Source organism: Pezoporus occidentalis, unplaced genomic scaffold (genome assembly GCF_034315485.1).
Source record: "Pezoporus occidentalis ecotype Australia unplaced genomic scaffold, CSIRO_AGI_Poc_V1 ctg122, whole genome shotgun sequence".
In the NCBI taxonomy this organism is placed as follows: domain Eukaryota; kingdom Metazoa; phylum Chordata; class Aves; order Psittaciformes; family Psittacidae; genus Pezoporus; species Pezoporus occidentalis.
Genome location: NW_026913016.1, coordinates 1,911,317 through 1,935,439, shown reverse-complemented (window position 1 = coordinate 1,935,439; position 24,123 = coordinate 1,911,317). Strand labels below are relative to the sequence as shown.

General features: G+C 39.7%; 2 protein-coding genes across 3 annotated transcripts in view; one reads left to right on the top strand and one right to left on the bottom strand.

The window, feature by feature from the left end:
- The window catches only part of GTF2F2 (general transcription factor IIF subunit 2), a 99,012-nt gene that overhangs the window by 38,300 nt on the left and 36,589 nt on the right, over nt 1-24,123 (top strand). For both annotated transcript variants that reach the window (XM_062607399.1, XM_062607398.1), the window contains one exon: nt 14,065-14,146. In XM_062607399.1, the coding sequence (XP_062463383.1) occupies nt 14,065-14,146 (82 nt within the window). The remainder of the gene's footprint in view (nt 1-14,064; nt 14,147-24,123) is intronic.
- KCTD4 (potassium channel tetramerization domain containing 4) lies at nt 3,419-5,120 on the bottom strand. The gene has a single exon (XM_062607401.1). The coding sequence runs from the start codon at nt 4,930-4,932 to the stop codon at nt 4,159-4,161; it is 774 nt and encodes a 257-aa protein (XP_062463385.1). The 5' UTR covers nt 4,933-5,120; the 3' UTR covers nt 3,419-4,158.

Below are 24,123 nucleotides of genomic sequence, written 5' to 3'. Positions count from 1 at the left end.
AACAAAGCACAGTAACGTGTCTAGTGAAAGGGAGAGGTATGGTGAAAGAAAAGTGAAAAGTAGTTGTATGGTGGAGTAGAGGGAAACAAGATAAGGGGAAGGATGTGAGGGTCAAAGGATCAGAAATGGTGGTTCTACTCAGAGATGTGGGGGATCAGGGCATGGAAACAGTTCACAGTCACCAGGGGCCGCTGGGCTAGACAGACCTTAGTCTGATGTAGTGCAGCAACTCTTAGGTTTTGTCCTTATGTAGAAATAAACCAAATAGTTGGTACCTATGCCAGCGTACTGCCAAGTGTGATAGAAGAGCCGCTGACTTCTCCTCCACTGATGGAAAAGGTGGGTTTCCAAGTGTGGGTGTTTTGGTCAGTTTGTCATTTACCTGTATTTTTTCAAGGAATTCATAGGGGCAAGGATATTCTTTTTGTAGTGCATGGGGGTCAGTCCTGCCTTCAGCTCCCTCTGTTCTTTCAGCTTGGTGGCTCCTTTTCTCAACCAAGAAAATGGTCAGGGAAGCAAGTGGAGCTGCCCAAGCCTGGGAGCAGGTTAAAGTGCCTCCTTGGGGAAGGGGAAGGAATTTTTTATTGAAGATCATCAGAGAAATCATGGAAATTGTCATTCCTTGCTGATACTTGTAGGACTCTTCTGCTAGGTTCATTGTGATCCAAGTCTTAATGAGAGAAGGAAGAATAGAAGTACTTTGTATGCACATCATATTTTAAGTAAAGTTGTTCCGATAACTGTTAGTATTTCTGACTTAAGCACTTGGCTGTGAACTGTTCTTATTGTCATAGTATTAGTGCCTTTTTCTGATACACCCTACAATGGTGGAACACAAATAGCCACCTGAGTGACTGAACATATGCAAAGTGTATTTACGTTATATTTAGTATATTTACAGAGTAAAAAGCAAATGTTATTCACAGTATGGAGGTTTTATGTGGTCATTTTGGTCATACATGAAAGCAAGACACCTCTGTGCCCTGGTTTGAAAAACTACTGAAGTTTTTAGCTAGCTTGAAGTGGTATGGTGTGATTCATCATGGTTGTGGCTTTGTTCAATGTGAACAGGGAAGAGAATGATTTTTTTTTACCCCTATTTTCCTTCTGTTTCTGCTGTGTGAATCAAACAGCAGAGTGAGGTGCCTTTGATCAGGGATGGCATGTAGACCTGACACTTGTAGAAATGTATGAGTGCTCATGAAAATGGGAAGACAAGATTGAAGTTAGTGTTATAGCAGATGACTTTACCTGTGTGCCATAGATGTCAGGGTTATTCACACAGAAATAAAAAAAAATAAATCAGTGAAAAGTATTTTAAGGTAATGAATCATTCAGTTTTAAGTAACAAAAATAAAACAACACAGGAATTTATTTTTACTAATGCTTAGAAAACACTGTAACATGGAACAATTACAAGTGCATTTTTCACTTGGGGAAAAAAAAATGGTATCAAATTCTCTTTCATAGGCTTAAGAAGGAAGCCGGTTCTCTGAGCCAAAGCCTGGCAAATAAAGATTTTCCCGTAAATCGTTGGAGAATAGCTATAGAATATTCTTAAAAGATGTTTCAGATTGTTTGACTTTTACCTGCAATTATGAGCTTGTGAATAGCTTATATTCCAAAAGCATTTTCTACAATAAATGCAGTACAAGCAAATTCTCTACTGCTTTTTCATGAGTTAAGAGAGGAAATACCGGTAATGCTTTCTGATACTAAAGTGCTAACAGTTCCTTGATGTTTGCCATCCTAAGAGCCCAACTGAAAGGCAGGCAACCACAATATATTTTATTTAACATGTATTATTTATTTGAAAAAAACCCGGATTCTTTGCAATTTTTTTTTTTGTACTTTTCAACTGTAATGATCTTTTAAATCTCAATCAAAGATCCGTTACAAGTGAAAGTGATAACCAAAAGTGCTTAAGTGAAAATGGATGATTTGACATCCTAGGAGCCACAGCCTCCTCCAGACGTTGTGCTTCTGCAGGCTGTGTACTTGACAGCGCTGGGAACATGCTTCTTTAAAACTTACAAATAACTTACGGACCTTTTTTAGATTGTCTTGTCACTTTTTTTCTTGCTTATGTACACAGTTGTGTCCACAAAGGGCTTTTCATTTAATTGTTCCATGTTATAGTGTTTCTATCTCTTGATGTAGAAAATCAGCAGGATTTTGGATTTCTTTAAGGGAATTTTCACATTTACTTTTCACAGAATTCCCACAGATTCTTGTATGTACAAGGTTAGTGGTTAATAAGGAATTTTTTGAAGATACCAATTTGAAAATAACTTGCAGGAAGGAAAGGAGGGGGGCTGACACATGGTGGTGGTGTATGTGAAGAACTGTATTTTACTATGTCTTTTGTTTGTAGGTAATGAAATAGAACAAACTCAGAGAAGTTTTGGGATACATGAACAGCTCTAGAGCTCATATGCCTGAAATGTGGAGATTTTTAAACAGTTCAGTTTGAAAAAGTTCTACTTGGAACCACATCTTTTATGGTCTGTAACATGGGGACTGCACAGAAAAGTTTGTTGTTTCTAAACAGTGGGTTCATTCTGATGGAGTATTCTGGAAAGGATTTCTCCATTTGATAAAATCATATTGTAATGTTTCGGTCACTGCTGCCTGGTCTGGAGATACACTGTCCCTCTCTCAGTTCGTCTCTGTAACGGACCTAGTTAATGACATGCATTATAGGTTACAAGTGAAATAGTATTTCATGTTGAAGGATAAGCAGACTTTGCATTTACATTCCCAGTCACTACTACTAAGGATGGATTTGTTCCCCCTAAAAGCTGAAATGAAACTGTTCTCAGCCTATTTTGTGTTAGCTATTTTCCTCGGTTGTCACTTCTTGCATGGAGTGTATTGCATTTTGTTGACATTCTTACTATGTCATTTATTTCTATAAAAGTTGATGTTTTGGGAAAGTTGGGAAACTGGTTGTTTTTTCTTTCTTTTATAAAATTTCACTTGAATTTTGGGTTCATATGAGCTGGAATAACAGTTGGATTCAGTGATGGACAAAGCTTAAATTTAGAGTTAGTGCAGCTTCTTTCTGCCTCTTGTGATGATTTTTTCAGTCTGCTTTTGCAGAGTGGCTGGTTTGTAACACTTGCAGTTAAATTAGATATAGTTGTTTCATAGAAGATACTAAAGCTTTGTTTGAAATATAAATGAAAAGATTTGATAAATAGTGGAGATGGGGAGAAAGAAGGTATTTATTCTGTTTCTTAGAGTGTAATGCCAGCAGGTGGTCTATTGAAAGCTAGTAGTACTATTTGCTTTTAGTAAGCCACTGTGGAAAGCAAGGGGTCTGTTACTCGACTGTCCTTACAAGCACAAGTGATTGGTAGGAAATAGTGACTTCAGCAGTGTAGGATGTCATTACTGGAAACCTGTTACATGAAACTTTATGTCAAATATTTTTATTAGACATTTGAGATGTATATATAATTAGAAAATTTAACATTCTGTGCAGATTCAACTCATTTCCCGTAATAGAATGAATTCCCCCCTCCTTACATTATTTTGTTGGTTTACATGCTTTGGCAATTTTTATTAATGTAATAACACAGCCGTAAGTTTAGTTTTAAGTGAATTGAGAAATCATTTAACTTTAAAATCAAGTTGGTTAATCTTAAACCTTTTTTTTGCAAATTCAGTACAATAGATTAGCATAAAGACTAATGAACATTTAAAATAATTTATTCCAGTTAAAATCCACTCTGAATTTGTTGTAAGCAAAACATATTTTAAGCCTGCTTATTATATGAAAATGCTTTCACTACTTGCTGTTCAGCAGAGCAGTTAGGTGTATGCATGTTAATCACCCAAGTACACAAAGATTCAGCTAGAGACTGGTTGAAAGACAGCATCCAGAAAACATGTATTACAAACAGCATAAAGCATTCAGTCTGTGTTTACAATGTTTAGCAGATAATTTTTATTAAAGTCAGACATAAAATTTTCTTTCAGCTTAAGTAAGCCAGAGATGGATGTCATTGTGAGATTTACATACCATTAGCTCACAGCAATTGATCAGCAGCCAGCTCTGTGGTACAAGGCTAGTTAGATATATTATCGTGATGCCAGGAGGCTGCAGGTCACGGAGGCTTACTGGCTGCATGCTCGTTTCCTTTGGTTTTGTGATTACTTGATAAAATGAAGTGCATCACTGTGAACAATTGACCCTTTCGAACAATCCAGACTGGTCAGCAATCTGAATCCACATTTTAAAGCTGTCATTATAGCCTCAAACTTAAGAGTTTCCAGGGTGCAGACAAAGGTGTTGTCCTCCTTCAGTACCAGCCGTGTACCGTTCTCAGACTTTATGAAGTACTTGAATTGAATAATATTTGAAGATACAGAAAACTCCTCTGGAAATCCATCCAGCCTGCTTTTGGACACCAGTACAATTCTGGATTTTATTTTTGCAATGAAATCAGGAGCATTACAAAAGATTCTAAGTCCTTGTGAACGGTCGTGGCTGTCAGTTATTTCCAGGAAAGTAGTCTCCCGAGATGCTAGCTGTTCCTTCTCCCACTTTGATTTCACTGCATCCGAGAGTACCTTAAGCTGGAAAAAATCCGCTTCTTGTGCCAAAAGTTGATTTTCTCGAAATCCTTCTGGTAGAAGAAGTTCTCCATTTCGTAGGAAGTTGAGAATGTGTCTGAAAAGGAGTCCATCTCTGTCTATGAAGTAATGACCATCTGCATCAAACGGGCACATTATTTTACCATTTATGATCCCTTCCAGAAAAGAATCTGGATACTTGGTTAGTGTCTGTTTTTGTGTGATGTATAGATAGCCACCAACATTCAGAGTAATCAGAGACGTTTTATAGTCCTTGTCTTGCTCAGAGCCTTCGGAGTTGCTGTGTTTTTCTTCGCATTCATTTTCTCTTCTGCTTATTTTTCTCTCCATTATCAAAGCAAGGACAAAAAGCCAGCTATCTTGCTTTGTTCTTGTCAGCTTGAAAAAAGAATTTGTTTTTTCTTTTTAGTTTAAAAAAGCACCTTTATTAAGCTCCGGCACGATGTTGGAATGGAAATGCTGCTAGCATTGCTCCGACTGTCAGCTCAGCTTTGCAGTAGGTGGCGTATCAGCTGTGTATGCAGGGAGATATCAGGAATATGACTGTAAAGGAGAATTTGCATTTAACTATATAAGGGACGAATGATATCACAACTGTTTGTCTCTCTCTTTCTTTAAGAAGTTCACATAGTCTCAGGGGTTATTCACAGAAATGCACACTACTATTCTAAATGACACCTTATTTTTAATATTTAAGATGCATTTGTAGTATTAGCTGGCCAAATCATCTTTAGTACTTATGGTGTTAAACAGATAGCTTCATTTATGTTTCAAAGGTTTTAATTTTCACAAAGCCTCTTTTCGCATTTGTTTTGGTCCTGATTACAGTACCCAATGCATACAGCAGGACAGTATGTAAAGGAGAGGTGTCCCTGTCTGTAGAAGGGCTGGGGGGGGTCATCTATGAAGTGCATGGACATACATATTCCTCCTTTATCAGACATGTGCTCAGTGGTAAGATTTTTTCACAGAAAATACTCTGGAAGTTATGCTGAGGACTTGTTGGTCTGACTGGTTTAAGTTTGTGGTGAAATCTTCCATTTGCAGTCGATGGGAGTATCTGCACCAGCACAAGAACTGCAGCCTGATGAGGTTGTGCTTTTTCCTTGTCTGTGCCATAGATAAAAATTGGTTTAGAGAGGGATTTACTCTTTATATTGGTGATGTTTTTTAAGTCACCAAGGCTATCCAGCATCAGTTTGTTCTTTCTCAATAGAAATAACTCAGCTGCCCTGTGGAACAAAGGGTTAGTGTGCCTGAAGATAGCTTTGAACATCAGATAACATTAGAGCTTAGCAACACTTGGTACAGGGAGGGGGGAAACATCGGCATCGCTTGAATCAAATTGCTGTTTTCTCTCCATGATCTGTGCTCTGAGCTTACTCTCATTTGCCTCTTGGAACAAGGTTTCCTTTAAACATTTGCAGCTTGGAGCAGGAAAGGGAAAGCTCCTTGCACATCTCTGTGTGTGCTTCCTTGTGGAGGGGGCAGGAGCTGCAGCATGCGTTCCTCAGCACGGGTGGAGCGAACATTTACCTTGGGGTGGACCTGGAGAGGTCCCACCGTTTTCAAGATGTATTTGTCACAGGTAGATGTTTCCTGTTTTGTGCAATTAGCAGTGAAAAGTGAGATTATTCTTCTGTAAATTCATCTGCTCTATTACGAAATACTCCTCCTGCTCCCACTGTCTGTAAGCCTGTTTATCAATACTGTAGAGTCATCACTGTAATATTTTATTAATTGATAACTGAAGATAGTAAAAATAAATGCACTTTTTTAATTTGCTGTTCTCCCTGCCCAGGGTATCCCTAGTACTGGTATGCAAAATTTTTCTGCTGCTGTATGTGGTATATTAAGCAGATATTATTCATTAGGTGTGATTTATCAGGAATTAGTCATGGTTTTAATTTTAACTCTTTGCTGTTATTGGTATGTTTAGTGTAACTTCAGTCAAAGACATTTCAGGCAGCTTCTGATGTTTCTGAGGATTTTTTCCTCAAAATTATCTCCTTTCACAATTATTGAGTGTATAAATGAGAAAATGAAAAAGCCAGTTAGTTTCAAGTGTGATTCTTTGGTTTGTTTTTTTTTTTTCACCATTATAGGAGGCATCCGTTCAAATTTAATTTACTGTCAAGTAATGGAAAATTCAGTTGATGTGCTTAGACTGTGCATAGTTACATATCTTAGTGGCTGTTAAACCCTAAAAGAATGATTTCTGTGGTGCTTTCATCTCACACTGTGATCTTGAAATACTTTGAAGCTGAGCTAGGAATGTCCTGGCACAAGTATATAGGGATTTCCAAGGAGAGACATGACATTTTTCGTGGCCAGCTAAGCTGTCTACATTTTAAGAGACAGCAGTTACAAAATCCTTAGTTTTCATGCTCATCATCTTCTCAGCGTTCTAACACTTGCAGTTGAAATTTTCCACTTTTGTGAACGAGTAAGCGTTCTTTGAAAGTTCATGTAAAATTTTAGTGGTTTGTATGATAAAATATTCAAAATCAATTTGATGTGGAAAACACTCTGTGGAGATCATGAATATTTACATTTAAACCTTTGAAACTTGAAAAATGTTAGAGCTGCTGTAAAATTTTCATCAGCACCAACCCATGTAACTTCCTTCACTGCAGCTGACAGTCATCAGTAGCACAGAATTAAAGCCTGGCATATCTTTGAGAAAATTTTCCACTTTTTGTGCTATACTACAAGACTTTTCCAAAGAGCCCTCATTCTTCCTGTGTACTTAGTGATACATATAGTATTGTGCCGTGTATAGTTTTAGTGGGGTGGTTTGTATAGCTCACTGTTCTCTGAAGGTGTAGCTGTGTCTAGAGGAACTGGATGTCCCTTTTTTCTGGCCTATTGTCCATGCACTGGAAGATCATTCAAAAGTTCATTTTGGTAAAGGTATGCGAGTATTTTTATTAAAGACTTTGATCATTCTTGTGCTCTGAGGGTCTCTGTGTTGTGTACCAGGCATGTGATAGCTGAGATGTGACCTGTACATCCCCGCTCTTCTTGATTCCCACTTAGAGACAGAGCAACTTGCTGCTGTGTGCTGTCTCATACTTTGAGCGAACTGTCTATTTCTGCCCTATCCAGCTGAAATATCCTGCTTGCCACTGTTGGTAGCTAGCAATCCTGAAGTAACTGCTGCTTCCCAAATTGTTGGTGTCACCTGTATGCTGCAATGGCTACTCAAGCAAGGAATAGCGCTGGAATCCAGCAACTGAAAGGATATCATTTTGATTCCAGAATGAGTCATAAAATATACTTAGCACTCTTGCACACACTTACGAGGCTGGCTGCAGTAGTACTCTTCCATTTCCAAGTTACAGCCTTTAGGCTGTGCCAGAGAGGACAGTCATCCAGAGAAGCTGTGGTTGCTCCATCCCTGGCAGCGTTCAAGGCCAGGTTGGATGGGGCTTTGAGTAGCCTGGTCCAGTGGAAGGTGACCCTACCCATGGCAAAGCAGTTGGAACTGGATGAGCTTTAAGGTCCTTTCCAACCCAAACCATCCTGTGATTCTAGGATTCTTCTTGGTCAGGCAAGCTGTGCTGGAGACAGTGAAAATGCAGTGCTGGTGTCTATCAGCTACACAGGAGAACAGGTCCAAGAAGGAGTGGGCTAAGCATCTGCCCCTCATTCTGTCTTACATGTTTCCTTTCGGAAAGTAACCTCACTCCTCCTCAACTTTCATCCTCTTCCTGAACCTCCTGCTCTGGAAGCTTAAGTACGCCATGGAGCTGAGGATTCAGGACTGGAGCACAGCACAGGAAAGTTGGTGCTTTACCAGTGTTTCAGCTTACTCACATGTCCAAATAGCATCAGCTTCACTGAGAGTCCTGTCAGTGGAAATGACCTCGGTTACAGAAAACAGCTACTTTTATTTATTACAGTATTAAAGGGTATGAGGAGAAATCTCAGCTATAAGAGGTAGAGAATTTTTGAAGTGTATTAGGAAGCTGTGCTAATGCAATCTGTTGGGGTTATTGAGGTAATTTGCTAGTCATAACACAGAAAATTTGCCAGATTATTGGACAATTAAGCCACTCAATAGTTACTGTCACACAGTGTTGGTAGCATAGGCATTTTCCTTCTAATAATAACTTCAGGATGTTGATTAACAGCTAGTGAAGACAAACTGTACGCACTAATTAAAATTGAAGATTTTCAAATCAGCAAGTCTGAAGAATTTGCGTTCAAGAGATTTAAAAGAGCCGTCTAAGAAACTCTTAGCAACAGTTGCCACTGAGGTTTTTAACCATTTTTGAGCACTGCAGTCCTACAAGACTGAAAAAGCAAAAGATGTGCCAGTATTTGAGAGGTGAGTTGGGTGGGCCAGGTATTTAAAAACTAGGAGGGACTGTACAAAAACCAATAAAACATCAGACTTGGAAGTCAATCAGTTAAAAAATTAAAAGAGAGTAATATAATCATAGAATCATAGAATAGTTAGGGTTGGAAAGGACCTTAAGATCATCCAGTTCCAACCCCCTGCCACGGGCAGGGACACCTCACACTAAACCATGCCACCCAACGCTCTGTCCAACCTGGCCTTGAACACCACCAGTGATACTGTGGGTGGAGGTAGAATGATTGTGCCAAAATTTTTTCCCCTTTTCTTGATTGCAGTTTGTTCGGCAAAGCAGGTGATGCTTTTCTCTGTTAAATCTCTCACTATGTCTCATTTGTCATTTCAAATTAGAATACATACTGTATTAGTTTGCCTTTCATCTAACTGTACAGAAAATATCTGCAGGCTTTAAACTGGCAAATGTTAGGCAAAGAATTACCATTAAAATGTTGCTGTGATTTGGTCCTTGGTCCTATTTATTTTTAGTCAGTGATCAAGGAGATAGTTCCTGATAAGTTTGGAGATGATACAGGCTGAGGATGTAATCAGAAGGAGATACGTTGCTGACATACAACCATTTCATAGAATCATAGAATGGTTTGGGTTGAAAAGGACCTCAAGATCATCTAGTTCCAATCCCTCTGCCATGGGCAGGGATGCCTCACACTAAACCATGTCACCCAACGCTTGGATAGTTGGGTTAGGATCATGTTTTAATATGACCAAATATAAGGTCAGGTCTACAGGAGTACACTGTAGACATGCTTGCAGTACATGTGTTTGCAGGATGGTTAGGGCAGAGGCTCTGTCCTACAACTGAACGTGAGGTCATTGTTGTGAGCAGTGGTCAGTAGAACAAGTGTACTGTGTATCTTTGGATGCCTGAATAAGGGAGTGACAAGTGAAGACCAGGTGATCCTGTTCTCCAGCTGCTTAGGTACCAGGGAAAGAATGTCTGAGAAGGGCATCAGCTTCGAGGCTGCCCTTTGAATGGCTGAAAGGCACCCTAAAATGCCTCTGGTCTGGAAGATCAGAGCTGAAGTCTAGTGTAGGAAAGGTCTGCTTCTTGTCCAGCCATTACATGCAATAGCCAGGGAAGGTGCAGAGCAGTGTAAGTGGGCAGCAGGAACTACTGGGGCTTCTGACTTGGATGCTGGGAAGCACAGCCCAACTTTCACCTACCGAGGAGCTGGAGTCACACATGCCTATATCCTGTACTTTCTTCCAGTTTTTCCTGCTGCCTGGGAATTGTGTGTCCTGAGGCAGGTCTTCATCTCCTCCTTTGTGAGCAGCTGGCACTGCTCACAAAGAGCAGGAGCTGGTAAACTCCAGATACTGTCTCACGGGCTGTTTATTCTGGCTGTGAGAGACGATGTCTCAGGAGAGACATTAGTGAACTGAACTTTCTCAGGCCAATAAGAATGATTAAGAAGCTGAAAAATAGACCTCATGGAAGATTTAAAAAAACGCTATTTTAATTAGGCTTGATACAGGTGGAGATTCCACAAGTGCTTGGATGGGAAGAAATGCATTCATAGCCAGCTCTTCAACTTTGCAGTCGATGGTCCAACAAGGCCTAGTGGCTCGAAGTTGGAGCTGGGTGCAGCAGACTAGAAAACTCATTAAAATCTCCAAGCCAGTCCGTCTCTCTCTAAACTCCTCAAGCTGTAACCAAACACAAAAAAAACCCATCACAATGCCTGTTAAACTTTTTCTGCACAATTTCAGTAAATTTCTCCATTGCCTCTTTATTAAGGTTACCTTAAGCCTTTTAACTAAGTTCTGTTCATTTGGTGATGATTGTCACCAGGATTTGAAGCTGGAATTAGCATTTTCCTGACACATCTCCCTATCCCTGTTGCAGCTGTGGTCATGCAACAAGTGAAGACAGACCTAAGTTTCTGAACTTGAGTTTGGTGTGTGAGAACTAATTAGACTGGAAAAGGAGTAATGTCCATCTACAGTCACTCATCCAGAGGTTTGCATGCATCATTGCAGGTTTATTCTGATAGGCTCTCTGGATGTGTTAAAATGCCCAAGAGAGTCCAAGGAAAGTGGGACATAAACCTCGGCTTTTGGAGCATGGATGAGCTTTGACAGCAGACTAGCTTAGCTGCAAGATGTTCTCGGGAGACTGTGGACAGCCTTGTACTGTCAAGTGACTGGAACATTAAAAGCCAAATCTGGATCAGTAGTAATTAAAAGAGGGTATTAGTCAAAGACATCAAAGATGAGATATTACTAAGAGTAAGCATGTTTAATTGGCACGTTCATTTCCTAAATAGTTGGTGTGTGGGAGCTATCTGGTTCACTGATCCTGACTCTTAAAAATAACTTGAAAATTAAGCAAGGTGCAGAGACTCACAGCAGCAAGTTGGTGTTCACCAGCTGGCCTGGGTGGCTGAGGTGGTTAGAGGCTAGTTAGCCTTGAACCTGTACCACAGAAACTAGTGGGAAAATTGTCATGGAGTTCAAGAGGTAGAACAGATCAGAAATATAATGAATGCTGTCAAACATGGCTTTATATAAAGTTTTTTTTTGTCAAACAGACTGAATTTTGTTTATTTTGGAGATCCTGAGTTTAAAGTAGCATCATGTTTGCAGCTTGTTTAGCATTTTGTAGTATTGCACATAATTTAGAATCTTGTGACATTCTGATTTATGTCTAAAAGAAAAATAGCAAGCACAGAACAAGATTAAAAACTGTCTGACAGTTATCAGAAACTAATTATGAGTAGGAGGCTACTTGGGCTGCAGTTTGAAGGGCTTCCTCCAAGATTAGCAAAAGGACAGTGTCCTTTAGTGTCATAGTTGACTCAAATTCCGGACAGGCAGAGAAAAACTGTGACAGGACTTGCATGGTGTGACTGGGATCCTTAATTCACAGAATCTGTTTAAAGACAATGCATTTTAACCAAGCCAAAGGCAATTATATACCTAGGAACAGGGAATGCAGTGCCCATGGGTAAAATGTGAGGCTTAGAGAAAACCTGAAATACTTGTGTTAGCAGTAAAATAGCCAGTCATCTCTGTCAGTACCCAGAGCTTGATTTTTAGGGACTAACTGATCTTTACCCAGTTTTAGCCGTGTAAACATGAAGCACAGTTATGGGACATAGACAGACCCACCACAAAAAGAATCCCCAAAACTACAAAAACCCTACCAGTGCGGGGCAGATCATTGAATCTTAAGAGATGAGACCAATTTTTCCTCTGACAGTCTCCATTCCTCCCTCTCTCAGCTGAATTCAGATATTTTGCTGAATAATCTTGAGATGGCTGATGTGAAATAAGAAAAATGCCAGCTCCTTTATCTGTTATTTTACCTCTGTATATGGTTATGGTAAGATCAGTACAATAGTGTTGTATCTTCTGGTGTCTTTATTCTGAAACCATCATTGCAAGGTCGAACAAGGTACAGAAAAGACAAAAGATCCAAAACTGATTTAAATGTGGTGAAAATGCTTTGTGGTGAGATAATGCAGGAGCTTGAATTACTCCATTTATTGAAGAGAAGATTGAGAAGTGACTTGATCACAGTTTGTAAGTACTTTCAAAGGGAGATAACACCAGGTACTAAAAGGCTGTTTAGCGCAGTATAGAAAGCCGTAAGAAGAATCAACTGCTAGAAGCTGAAGTCAAATTCATATTAGAAATTAAGCAGCAATATTTGTACCACTTTCAGCCACAAATAAGGTTCTGTACATAAGAAAGAGGATAACATTTATCTATCTGTGATACACAGGAAGTCAGGCAAATTTGCCAAGTTTGCCTTTCCTGACCATAAACTTTAGGAATCAGCAAAAGGTTTAATCCAGAACTACCTGGAAAAGTGTGGCATTCTTACTCTTTTCAAGGCTTTAATTTAAATCAAACTAAGAAATTTTAGGTTAAATAATTTTAAAATACATGCTTTTGAAGTAATCACTCTCTGCGTTATTCAAGGAGAGCAGACTTTGATTTCCAGATGTAGTAATATTTCAGTCTATAAATTAATGTTAAAATTAGTGGTGTCCCAGCATGCCTTGTGTTACTTTGATTCAACACTTCTAAGCATTTGTTAGCTTCTGTGACATTGCCAGCTGAAGGTGACAAGTGACAGTGTAGTACCCTACACTGATAGCACGATGAGACTCTGTTGAAAAGATATTTTAAATAGTGAGAGATAATCAAGCCATTAAAACTCATCCTTTCGTGTTTTCAGGGCTGTTCCAGAGGTGTTGGTTTAACAGATATTGCACTGGCTATGGCCAAAAGCAATGGATAAATTGCCACACACACATACTCTGCACTAGAACATCATAGTAGAAAAGCAGGTGTTTGACCACCATCGCTTCTCTCTTCCTTTCTACATGAAGTTGCTTCTAATTTTTAGGTTTTTCCACCTTTACAGGGTAGGCTGGTACTATTGTACCACTCTATTAGTCATCTTTGCTTTAGGTGTTCACATTGGATTACAGAGTGACTGTGTTACAGTGAATGTACAGAGAGCAGTATTAACTAAAACTTAGTATGTGCTCTCTGCAAGTTTTTATTTCTTTTCTCCAAGTGTTAGCATATGCAGTATAATTATTCTATTGCATTGTGTTCCTTTAGTGAACAGTTTGGGGTGTTTTTTATTGCAATAAGGTGAAAATAAGTTACTCTTTTTTTTGAGGATAAGAACAAAATTAGTCCTTATGATATCTTCCACTGATTTTGGGTACGTTGATGATTGGGTTCTCGTTATAGGTCATGTTTTTCATGGTCACTGACTGTATTCAATGCACATTTCCCAAAAACAGTTCCTAGATAATCTGAGTGCATCAGTCTGAAGAAAGGAGGACCACACATCGCTCATTTCAGACTTGGTCTTTGTGATTCATTCTTAATATGTAAAACATCTGATGGCAAAATAAGGAAGTCTACAGGATACCAGCTGTGCAAACATATTGCTTCAGTGTGTAAATAGCAGAGATTTTAGAACTTAATTTGAGGTTTGAGAACTTATGATTACATTATATTTACTAAATTCTTAATTAGTGAAAAATAATCCAAATGTTGACATGTTGGTGAATCTTATTTTAATGTCCAGGTTTACTTTGCTTTTTTCATTCTAGATAAACTTGCCTTGGAAGGAATAGTGGTGCAACGTGCTGAATGCAGACCTGCAGCTAGTGAAAATTATATGAAACTGAAAAGGTAGGAGTGCTCTATGACAAATGGATATGTGATATCTGACTTGGATGCTTTTATTCTTACCTTAATAGCGATGGATTACTTTAGTATTATCATGGCCTTGCATAGAATTTATACAGGGTCAGAACTGTTCTTGCTTTTGGGGTGGGTTTGCGGTAGGGAGGGTATGAAGGCTGACGTGGGGTCAATACCTCCCTCTGGTATTGTCTGATGGGATGGTGTAGTGTTCTGCATTCCATCATGTGCAAATCTCTTAGTAGAGCACACACTGTGCTTCTTAGTACGTGAACCTGTGAATGTATAGCTGTCTTCAAATGAGATTGAAGCTGAATTTCCTGAGGACTTAAAGGTTTGCATTGGTCTGGTCAGGACATGCTTCTTGAGTATGAGTTTCTGTGTGGATTATCCAAATCTAATTCTACGTAATACAGTGCTATACTAGGAAAAACACACCTCTGGAAGTATATTTAAAATGCCCCAAATAGGAAAGAATTCAGGGAGAAGTGCTAGACCTAAACTGGCATACTTGCTAGAAAAAGTAATGGCTGAAAATGTCAGAAATGGGATGGAAATCACAAGATATACATTTAACAGAATCATTTAGTAACTTTTGAAAATTTAATCTGATACATCCAGAATTTACTATGTGATTCATATATCATATGGATAATGAACTTGATGATGTTCTCTAGTAATATATCAGAATTAGAATTTAATTGTGCATGGTATTAAATGCATATATAAATATTTTAAGCATGTGGGTTTTCATTAAATCACCCTTTTATATTGTGAATTTGTTGTCATTAGAGAAATACAAAGCAGGATATTTCAGGAAGAGGATTGTCTGTGACTAGTTTATGACTAGAATCATCAAAAGAAATGCAGAAAAGGCAAAGTGGTGTTTTCCCCCAGTTTCTGATCTGTTTTCTGTATATCATATGCTACATTTACAGTATCTTAGGTTTTATTAACCTCCTCTGTCATCTAAACTGCTCCAGTATTTCCTTATTTCATCTATTCAATTCCAAGACTTTATGTTCTAGCTATTGGCAAATCAGTACCATAAGTTCGCTCATGTACAGTGAACTGCTTCATTTCAGACTGAGCTCTGTGATTGCTATAATGATTTTTGTCATCAGTGTGAAATGGAGTATGAAGCAAATGTGATGTTACTAGGAAAAGCCTCATTTCAATCTGACAATTTTAAATTTATACAAATATAGTCTGTGGAATGTATTTGCTTCATAATTATTTTAATCACAGGTTGCTTGACCCAAGTGCTTGTTTGCATTTTGTAGTTTTCTATTAGTTGATCAGACAAACTTCTGGTAAGGCCACAGCAGGAGACCAAAACAAAACTGGTAGCTTTAATGACGCACTACCCAAACTTTGATCTTTTTTCAGCATTCTTTCTGTCACACACACATGCATGCAGCCCCTCCTCGTCTTTGATTTTGTGATGTTCAACTCCTACAGGAGCAACAAAGATACAGACATGAAAGCAGGTCTTGTGTTTGGAAGCAGCGACAGCTGAAACCTGATGCTACCGTTGTTTTTTCGTTACTGTAGAAAAATTGTCAGGCTGTGTATGACTAGTTTCTAACATTCCATGTTGTTAAAAATTTTTTGCCTTTTACCAAAAAGTTGGTTTTTTTTTTAATCTTCTCTGGTGGGAACCAGCATGGGATTTAGCAGATCCAGCAGTCACAGGCTCAGGAGAAATTGGTTTATGTCCAAATAACATCTCTGGTATTTGAGTAGTAGGATCTAACTCTTCTTTTCACTCCCTTTACTCTCTCCCACCCTCAACATGCCACAGTCTGTATTTGTGCTTAGAAAAAAAAAGTGACAACACTGGAGATAAACCATTTAAGTTATAGAACTGTGTTATATTAAACCATTTTTATTCACTTTTCTATTTACTGTTGTGCTTTACATGAGAGAGACTCTTCAAAGGGTGGAATTGGTAATATTGATTAAACAGCTAGTCTGTTGTGTAGGCTTTAAGTGCTACAGTAGTAAGTTGAGTTGGGTAGGAAATAAAATTAAAAGATAAATGCAATTGCTTCAGACTTTGAAGATCCAGAAAATGAAGTTAAGCTGCACACTCCAATAACTGTCATCATTTGTCTTCTGAGAGCTAGCAGTGACCAAAAGGGATTATATACCTTCCTGGTATTAAATGCAGATATGGATCCTGTCTGTTTTACTGTCTGCGTCTGGGCCAAGGATACCAGCTGATGGGTGCGTGGCGTGGCATTTGATTTCCATGCTGCTCTGCAGAGTTTCAGTGAGAGGACAAAGTGATGGTCTTGTGATGGGGCTGCCAGCCGTTAGGTGGGAGATATGTGTGACGTGGGGGTTTCAGGGTGGGTAATGAAAGTACAGGGTTTGGTGACGCGTATGCGTGAAAGTGTTATAGAATATAGCAGATGGGAGGGGTTTCTCCCAGGGAGCAGCTTTTTATTTGGTTACAGGAGGTTGTAGATGGCTGATGTAGAACACTTTGAATACAAGGCATAAATGTGTGCCTACAGATAACTAATCAGAAAGGTAAAACAAAAGTGATGTGACCTTCCCTTGGTATTTTCCATTTTGAAAGTTTTGTTGTTGGCAGGTTTATTTATCTTTTTCCATTTTCCTGAACTTCAAGTTATGTAAGGGGAATAAATACCACTAAACACCTGCTATCCTTCACTAGGAAAGCTCCATCCTATTGAATTTCCTGGAATTTTTTATTAACAATGAATTTGTTCCTTGTAGCACCTTAATGAATAGTTATACATTTGCTGTTGCTGCTGGTGATGCAATTGTGGCTAGCTGGAAAATAATGGGTGGTTTCCAAGCACCTGTCCTAATTTGTGTCTTGTAGGAGTGGATCTCATGGTCCCCCTTAAAAATACTGGGATTGTGTGGTGAAAAAAATAGGCAGACTGTTCCCAGCTGCAGACTGTTTTACTATATGGTGGTCACAGAAAATACTGCTCCTACACTGCTCTTTCTGGTTGATACTTCCCCCCTAGCCCCATAAAGCCTGGCAGATGAAGGAAGATGGTGACGTGTGAACTGTTGTAGCAGAGGGTGTGTGTCACAGATGTGACACACATGCATGTCACATGCATGGCTCATTGTACAGCGCATACTGTATTTGCACCAGTCTTGTGCCCTCACCATCTGTGTCACCTTAAGTATGCATCCTTTCCCTTCTGCCAGGCTGCCCTAGGTAGGCTTCATGGACACCACAGCCAGTCCTACCCGAACTAGACTATTTTCCTCATCTTACTTTAGTCAGCTTTCCACCATGAGGAGTCATTATATGTCAATTAATTTTGTTTTTCTGAGGCTCAGGAGACTTTTGTTTCCATTATGTTCATTCTATGATGCCGGTGTTTAACCAACTTGGAGTTAATGACTCCCTGAAGAGAGAGGTCCACCGAGACGCTTGTCTGCACTGGGAAGGGAGAGAGAAGTTCCCCAAGCATTCAGCATTGTCTCTGGCTCCAGATGACTTCAGAGGAGATGAGAATGAGATTTTGATACTTCCAAGGGCCTTTTGCTATGCACAGAAGAAGGAAAATGGGGTTCTGGTATGCACCCCATCTCACATTCTCTCTGCCAAATTACCTGTTTCCATCCTTGTACTGGTCCTCATATCTGTTCTCTTCATCTCTCTAACGATAGCAAACCCTCTTCTTCCCCAGTTCTTTCTCAGTCCCCCTTTCCCATGTTCTAGAGTAATAAATGAACTTTGAGAACTCACATTTCTTTACAGGCATATTATATGGAGGCCACTAGAAGTCCTGACACTTGGTAGTCTGGGCCAAGCAAGTGAAATTTAATTAGGGCAGATGAGTTGCTCATCTTCTCTAAAATACTGTAAGAGTATTGACTGACAGCTCAGTATATTGCTAGAAATGAGCATTATGCCAGGATTGTTGGAGCAATCCCAGGCACAGCTACAGGTTGGGCAGAGAAGAGATTCAGAGCAGCCCTGCGGAGAAGGACTTGGGGGTGTTGGTTGATGAGAAAATGAACATGAGCTGGCAGTGTGCACTTGCAGCCCAGAAAGCCAACCATATCCTGGGCTGCATTAAAAGGAGCATGACCAGCAGGTCGAAGGAGGTGATCCTGCCCCTCTACTCTGCTCTTGTGAGACCTCACCTGGAGTATTGTGTGCAGTTCTGGTGTCCTCAACATAAAAAGGACATGGAACTGTTGGAAGAAGTCCAGAGGAGGGCCACGAGGATGATCAGGGGACTGGAGCACCTCCCCTATGAAGACAGGCTGAGGAAGTTGGAGCTGTTCAGGCTGGAGAAGAGAAGGCTGCGTGGAGACCTCATAGCAGCCTTTGAGTATCTGAAGGGGGCCTATAGGGATGCTGGAGAGGGACTCTTCATTAGGGACTGTAGTGACAGGACAAGGGGTAACGGGTTAAAACTTAAACAGGGGAAGTTTAGGTTTGATATAAGAAGGAAACGCTTTCCTGTTAAGGTGGTGAGGCACTGGAATGGGTTGCCCAGGGAGGCTGTTAATGCTCCATCCTTGGCAATGTTCAAGGCCAGGTTGGACGAGGCCTTGGGTGGCATGGTTTAGTGTGACGTGTCCCTGCCCACAGCAGGGGGTTGGAACTAGATGATCTTAAGTTCCTTTCCAACACTAACTATTCTATGATTCTATGATTTTTACCAAATACGCCCTACTAGCAAAAGAAAATGAATAATTTGACCAGCATGCCACTTCACATATATTCTTGTAGATATGCTTGGTTGCCTGTGAATTCCCTTTTAGAATGAGTATATATGCCTATATTAGTGCCTTTGCTGAAGAAGCTGGCACACTGCTTAAGAAGTGCTATTCAGTTTATTTGAAGTGGGAGGCCATTTTTTACACAAAGCTGAGATTGCACCTGCCTGTCAGTCAGTGAAACCTTGATTTTTCAAGTATCGAAGACCAATTTCTTTCTCTTGAAGTAAGATTCAGCATAATACAAAAAGACGTTCCCTAGGATGTTTTGTGGGTAACTCATCCTTAAGTACAAAAAAGATACTCTTTTCCATGTACTCGTAGATTTCCAATCCCAACTTTTCCTGGAGAATAATGTGCAATTTGTAGAAAATTGTCTAATGATCATCTTCGTAAGGGTTAAGCTGTATTGGTAGGAGTTGTATTTTATATTTGCCTTATATTCCTGGACACCCACCGTTTTTATGAATCAAGCAAATCACATTCTACTTGTGAAGAACAGGACTGCCAAATAGCAGGCACACTAGTGTTTAAGTTTCTTGGTCCATTTTTGGTCCATTTTTCACATTATTTGAAGAGAGTAATGGAGAAGAGCAAGAAAGAAAAATAAGGTTAAAGTGAGATGAGTTCAGCAGCACAGAAGGGTGGCTATTTCCCATTTCAGAGGTCGGGAGAGTTGCTTCTGTTGATTTGCGACCAAACCAACTTTGTGACCTTAGGCTCTTTTCTCTGTCTCTTGTCCTTTCCATTTTGTCTGTCATCTTTTACTGTTCTTACAAGTGCTATTTTGAGACTGGATTTTAATAGGTCTTTTGTAATACCATACTTTCTTGTTCAGTGATATGAAAATGTCCTGATTTTGGTCCCTGCTTCCAGCAATTATAATAATGCTAATAAATAAGGAATAACCTACTGGTCGTAATGCAGTGGATATTTTATCATGTTTCTCTTAAACCTGCAGCTCCATGCAGAAGGTCGACATGTCCTTTTTACCCTCCTGTTATTTTCAGCATCTAGTAGCCAGGTGTATATGGGCCACTTTGGGGAGGGGAAAGAGGCGTGATACATTCTTCTTTTTTGCAATATATTTTTGCAATGTACTATCATATGAATCACAATAGTTATGGAAACTGCTGCTCTCTTAAATTGTGGGAGAGATCATTGATCTGATCATTTGTTCTTAGATTTCTTCCTTTTGCAAATGCCTGGAGACAGAGGACGTAAAAAAGTGGGCTTCCTTGCTGGCTGATTTATTATTCTCCTTTTATTTACCTTAAAATGTCTTTGTTACAGCATGGCGTGAAATTTGACTCCTTTCTGTCTTCTAAATATCCTTCTGTCTTTTAAATATCATAATTTCCAGGTGACAGGCACAGAATCGCAGAGTGCTTGAGGTGGGAAGGGGCCTCTGGAGGTCATCTGGTCCAACCCCTTGCTCGCGAATGGACACCTAAAACTGGTTGCCCAAGACTGTGTCCAGAGACCCCTGCATTTCTCTCGAATTGAAATCATGTGATAGGGTGCTGATGGGATGCTATCATGGTTCTTGATAGTGGCCACACTGAATGTGTTCTGTGCCTCTAAGAAAAGTACATTGTTGAGAGGAGCCTAGCATGAAGGTCGTCTTCAGAAAGAAGAAAGATTCTTAAGGATACATATTTAAGAAGAGTTTATGGCAGATACTGCACAGATTTTTCTATGTACGCTGGGGAAGGAAATCAGTAGTCATAGGTGGGAGTTCTCGTGGTCCTGTTTCATTAACACAGAGTTCATGAAACATTATTCCTCTTCTGCTGTTTACGCTGCTCCTTTTCCCCTGCCATCAGAGGTGTTGTATTGAATAATGTATCCAGTTTGCCTTTGTGGTAATGAGCCAAAAAGCATCCATTTACTTCTTACGTGCTGAAAGGGGCAAGGCTAAAAATAGTCGCCCTGGAATACATTTAGGTTTCAGTCATAGTCAGTTTTTTTAGGCTGGAAAAAGCCTCATTTGGAACCGGTACTCAGCACCTGAAGTTCTGGGTACTTGTATTTGCAGTAAATTGAAATGTCAGTGACACAGTTCCCTTCTCTTGAAACCAAAGTCTTTGGTGTCATACAATGCTGGAGGTCTTTTTACCTTACTGTTACTAGGACTACAATAATTATAAAAATGGCTCTGCTGCTACGGTGCTTTCCAAATGTCAATGAGGGGCTTGTTTAGTACTTAGGGATATCCTTCCTGTTGCCAGGGCAGCACCAATTACTTACTTTCCATCTTCTTTTCCCATCTGTAGTATGAAAGTCACACTATAATGGGTGAAAATCTCTGAAAGAGAGTGCAGTTTAAACTATCATGACTTACCTTGTGTTACTAGACATACTAACCTTCTGTTCTTTTCATTTACCACTATATCTGACTCTGTCAATGAAGGCAGGATAACTAGCTGGTATAAAAAAGGCCGTTTCTACATTGGTGTCAGAGTTTGGATGTAAATCTTCCATTTTCTGTGTTGCAGAGCAGAGCTCACCGAAGCTTATGGATCTATTCCTAGCCACCATGCTAGATGCTGTAGTACTGCCGGTGTTCTGAGTTCTGCAAAACTGCTTTGGCAACTACCAGGCTGACGAGCTCAAATTTACACAATATGTAGAATGTCAGCACCACAGCACATCTTCTATTTTTAAGCAACTTTGTTCACATACTACTGATGGTATTTGCAGTTTGTGAGAGATCAGTAGATTAGTATTGTCCAGCAGTTACCCTGCTGCCAAGGAGCTCCAAAAATTGTATGATATCATTGACTACAAAAAGTTATCCTTGTGTAAAAACAAAGATTAGAATAGTCAGATGGCAAGGTCTGGTGGTGACATTCTCTAAATATATCAGATGTTCATAGCACATACTGAAGCACTGCAACCATCAGTTAGTATTCAGATGTGATACTGAATGTTTTCCAAAGAGAGGATATTGTGCAGCTACCTGCCAGTGCTTGAGTCTGGGACATTTTTAAATGGCTTGGGAGCTGAATTCTGAAGAGCACCATAAAATGAAAAAGAACAGTAAGTTACATTTTTTGAAGAGAAAGGTATAATGTAGGATCCTTGTGTTAAAGTCATCTAGAATCCTTAAACTCACTTTCTTTCACCTTGAATTACGCGGAAAGAAAATGAGACTGCAAGTATCAGAGACTAACAGATTATACGAAGTTGCAAATACAGTGAAGGAAGTGTAAGATCCTAGGGGGTTTATTTACATTTCAAATCAAGTGCAAATCATTTTCAGTAGTATTTTTCACAAAAGCTTTTCTGCAGAATGTTACTTTCCACAGCTTGAAAGAAGCAGAAATGGGTACAGAGAAACACTGCCTAAAATATTTCTTATGTACATTCATGTGCATGCACTAATTTAACAATACTGAAAAAATTATGGTTTTCAACTTCCTTGTATTTTCCATGCCTGCTTTTAAATACAGACACATCTGCTTATGGCTTTAACAAAATATATGCTGCTATTTTAATTCGGTTACTATCACAAGGCCAACATGGCTTTGAGAGAATGAGATGGTGTCCCTTTGAAATGGTATTCTATCAGCAAAATGTGACTTAAATGTCAATGTCCACTCAGTTCCTTCCTTCCCTGCTGCCCATGTAGAAAGTTGAAACTGAGCAGATTTCTGACAACTACCCATAATCATTAAGGTTTAGGGTCTGTGTTACTTCAGTTTACAATTTTGTTTGAGTTTGTTCTTGTGTAATGTGGTTGACTTCTGTAGCATGCACATGTATAGGATAATATGCAAGGTCCTGCACCTGGGTCAGGGCAATTCGCAGTATCAGACTAGGTGATGAATTGGTCAAGAGCAGCCCTGTTGAGAAGGACTTGGGGAAATTGGTAGCCAAAAAAGTGGACATGACCTGGCAATGTGTGCTTGCAGCCCAGAAAGCCAGTCATATCCTTACCCAAGGCCTGTAGTGACAGGAAGAGGATAAATGGTTTTAAACTGAAAAAGGTTAGGTCTAGAGTGGACTTCAGGTGGAAATGTTTTACAATGAGGGTGGTGAGACCCTGGCACAGGTTTCCCAGAGAAGCTGTGGATGCCCCATCCCTGGCAGTGTTCAAGGCCAGGTTGGACGGGGCTTTGAGTAATCTGGTCTAGTGGAAGGTGTCCCTGACCATGGAAGGGGGTTGGAACTGGATGAGCTTTAAGGTCCCTTCCAACCAAAACCATCCTGGGATTCTGTGGAAGTAATACATGGATATAAGACTGGACAATCAGTTTCATGCCTAAGGCAAGTGAAAGCAGAAATGCCATGTTGCACAGGAGTTGTGGATATCTGTTTTGCCTTGGAGGCAACTGTTCCAGGTGGCTGTTCTGTGCTTTCCCAAATCCCCCCAAAAAGCCTGAAATGTCCAAATACAAATTTAAAATGGATAGTGTGGCATCTGAGAGTTATCAGCTCCTCCTGTTTCAGGAGCTTGCAAACCATGAGTTTGGAAGGAAGGTATTGCGTAAAATGAAACTGAGAGAGATTATATGTTGTGTTCATTGTGAAATGAAAGTTTCCAGTTGAGTGTATGTAACACAGGAAGGCCACTAAATAGACAGAAAATGGAAAGGTGTGCTTATCTTCACCCAAGTTTCTGACCCACTGAAACACCGAAAAGTTCTGCACTAAAAGTGATTCTGCAGAACTGAATTATTATCCTGATGATATCCATATACATCATATCAGTATATATTGATGTATGTCACCTGCCCTATCAAAGTTTTAATTTTTTTCTCTTTGGAATCCATTGTCTTTTCTAAGGTGGCGTAATGTAGCTGTCTACAGACATTTCTAGTTGGGCCATCTCTGAACAGTTTAGAAACCACTGTGTGCACAGGCCAGAACTTTCATTTACAAGGTGGAAGAAGGCAATAGTGAAACCTGCACCTGCAGACTGACTGAAGTTGGGAAGTTTTGGAGGACAGACTGATCTTTTTCAGTTGCTCACTCTGTGTCTTTTCTGCCCCACACTTTTCCTTCTCTCATCCAGCGTTTTTACCTCACTGAAACTTTTAAGTGTGCCAGATGCTCCTACTGTTGCCAAGCACTGTTGAAGATTTGCTTACAGGAATTTAGGGTTGCCCTTTCTGACTCAGATGAAACTGTGAGTGAGTTTATCCAGGGGTCATCTTCCTCAGCAGTTTTAAAATATAAAGCAGTTTAATTCTGTGTTCAAATATACAGTGAATTCTATTGACAGTTTACAT